Source organism: Papaver somniferum, unplaced genomic scaffold (genome assembly GCF_003573695.1).
Source record: "Papaver somniferum cultivar HN1 unplaced genomic scaffold, ASM357369v1 unplaced-scaffold_119, whole genome shotgun sequence".
NCBI lineage: Eukaryota > Viridiplantae > Streptophyta > Magnoliopsida > Ranunculales > Papaveraceae > Papaver > Papaver somniferum.
Window position 1 is genome coordinate 2,367,474 of NW_020620936.1, and position 2,364 is coordinate 2,369,837.

At 35.9% G+C, this 2,364-nt stretch overlaps 1 protein-coding gene across 1 annotated transcript; it reads right to left on the reverse strand.

Moving 5' to 3' along the window:
* Positions 1-441: 441 nt before the first annotated feature.
* On the reverse strand, positions 442-1,913 carry LOC113330779. The gene is made up of 2 exons (XM_026577590.1): positions 1,218-1,913; positions 442-1,132 (listed from the first exon to the last, which is right to left on the reverse strand). The coding sequence occupies exon 2, from the start codon at positions 1,032-1,034 to the stop codon at positions 573-575; it is 462 nt and encodes a 153-aa protein (XP_026433375.1). The 5' UTR covers positions 1,035-1,132; positions 1,218-1,913; the 3' UTR covers positions 442-572.
* Positions 1,914-2,364: the final 451 nt, after the last annotated feature.

Genomic DNA, 2,364 nt, shown 5'->3' on the forward strand with positions numbered 1-2,364 from the left:
AAAAGGCAAAGGCATAATTTTATACAATATGTTATTAATGTGAAGTTAAATTAATATTGCAGGAAATGGCGAGTTACAAAGGACTAATATCGCATGCAAGGGCAGAATATAACGAAGTATAAATAAACTCACATTGCAAGAAGGTAATAAAGTAAACACATGTATACTTCGGAACTCCACAAAATAATAAGAGGCAAGTATATACTTTCATAATTTTTATTCTTTTGAGTACTTCATTCGCATACATTCTCATTTTTTGAAAACAGAAACAGAGGCAAGTATATACTATATACGATCCGATCAATCTGCATGTTAGAGGGAAAGAAAATGCTAAGGATAAGTTTAATATTTTTTCTTTCAAAAAAAAGTTAACTTCGCATATAATATATACCTTAATCATGCCAACTACAACTAATCGCATATGATGAGGATTCTGAGACAGGTAGAAGCAGAAGGATGATATATTGAAGCAAAAACCAAAACGTTATGCCCCCAATCTTGGGAGCGCCCAGTTTAAGAAACTGTTAGAAGAGACGAGATGTCAAAGAAAAGAACCAACAAAGACAATGAAATCAAGATTGAAGAGGTAATTGTTGAATAGGAACATCTTTGATGGCTTCCTCCTCGGCATCACCACCAGACTCTTTGATCTCATGTTCATGGTTACCACCACTAGCACCAACAGTTTCAGCTTCAACATTGACCGTGTTAAAATATTGACCAAGAAGATTTGACGAAGAAGAAGGAATGTCAGCAACCTTAGTAATCAAAGAAGCTTTACTCTTGGGGTTCTCAGTATCATTATCTTCATCAGTCTCGGTATCCTCATCATCATCGTCCTTATCAGTAGAATCCTTCTTTTCATCAGCAGGTACATCATCAGAAAATATTTCGTGATCCAGAGGCACGCGAGGAATGCCATGAGAATCACAAAAATCATTGAAGAGATGGATCTTGGAATCTTGAGCATTTTTGCGAGTAAGATTCGCAACCTTAGCAGCATCCTTCTCCATAGTAGCAAAGTCTTCGTTCATGTACTTAATTTCCTCTTTGAGAGCGGAAACCTCCTTGAAGAGCTCATCTTTCTTACGAGATAGATGGAGAACCTGGTTCTTGAAACTTTGCTCAGACTCTGTGAAATATAAGAGATAAGGTATGAGAACTCAGGTGAGTAAAGTATAATGCAAAGTAAAACCGTTTACAACAGCTAAGACTACCTTCCTTCTGAAAAATAACAAAACCCAAAGTCTTTTGGACGTCAGCGATAAGATGATCAAGTTTAGAAATCTCGAATCTCGCAGCTTCGAGTTGGATGCAAAGTTTATGATACGAATTATACCATCCTTTACCGTGACCAGATTCAGATTTATCCTCATCAGAATGGTTAATGACGAGTTTCTTACTCTTCGGAAGTTCAATAGATTTCTTCTTCGTAAACAAAATAGTGTCCTCTTTCTTACCCTGAAACCTCTCTAAATGAGATAAGAGAAAAGAGACTTCGTTCTTCAATTTATCATTCTCAGACTTCCAATCAATAACTTCATTGCGAGATTTGTGAATATCAACTTCGGATTTATCTTTTCTTTTAATTATGCGGGTTTATCTTCTTCCAATCGTTTAATCTGAGCCAATCAAGAAGAATGCAGATTTAGTGAAATGGTAAGGAGGTTACCAACTCGTTGTAGATCGACCCTCAAACCCTCATTCTCATTACGAAGATGAAAGTTAAACTCCTCGTTATTCATAGATTCAGTAGATAAACATTCTAATTGCAGAAACAAAGTCTCAATCTTTTCACTCAAAATCTCATTCTCAGTCACGTAACTATTGATCTGAGATGTAAGATTTAAATTTTCCAAGCGAGTATCTTCAAGCAAGTCCTTCTCCTCAGAAGCATCTATTTGACGTTTCATACAGCGAGCTTGACGAAAGGTAAAACAAAATATAATAAAAATAAAGCTAAGGAAAAAACTAACACACAAGGGAAGGGAACTCACTGTGAAGTTCACCAGCTTTACTCTCCTGCTTGGATGAATACTTTTTCTCCTCAGCAAGTTGAAAAGGCGGGGGTCTAACAACACCACCCAATATTTCGCTTAGCAATCTGTATGGACAAACTCCAATATGCTTTTTATGAGAATCAACTAGACAGTCAGACTCAATCAATAAAAAATATATCAAAGAGTTTATATCTCAATCTATCGATGTAATCTTACTCAAGCAAACTGCGGGTCTCGATTAAAGAGAGATAAACTTGTACGGTACCAAAGACCAATATCCAAGGATCAATCAATAACCAAAGGTCGGATTTCCAATTGATTGATTCAAACGCACAACCTGTATTATTTTTATTATATTAAACAA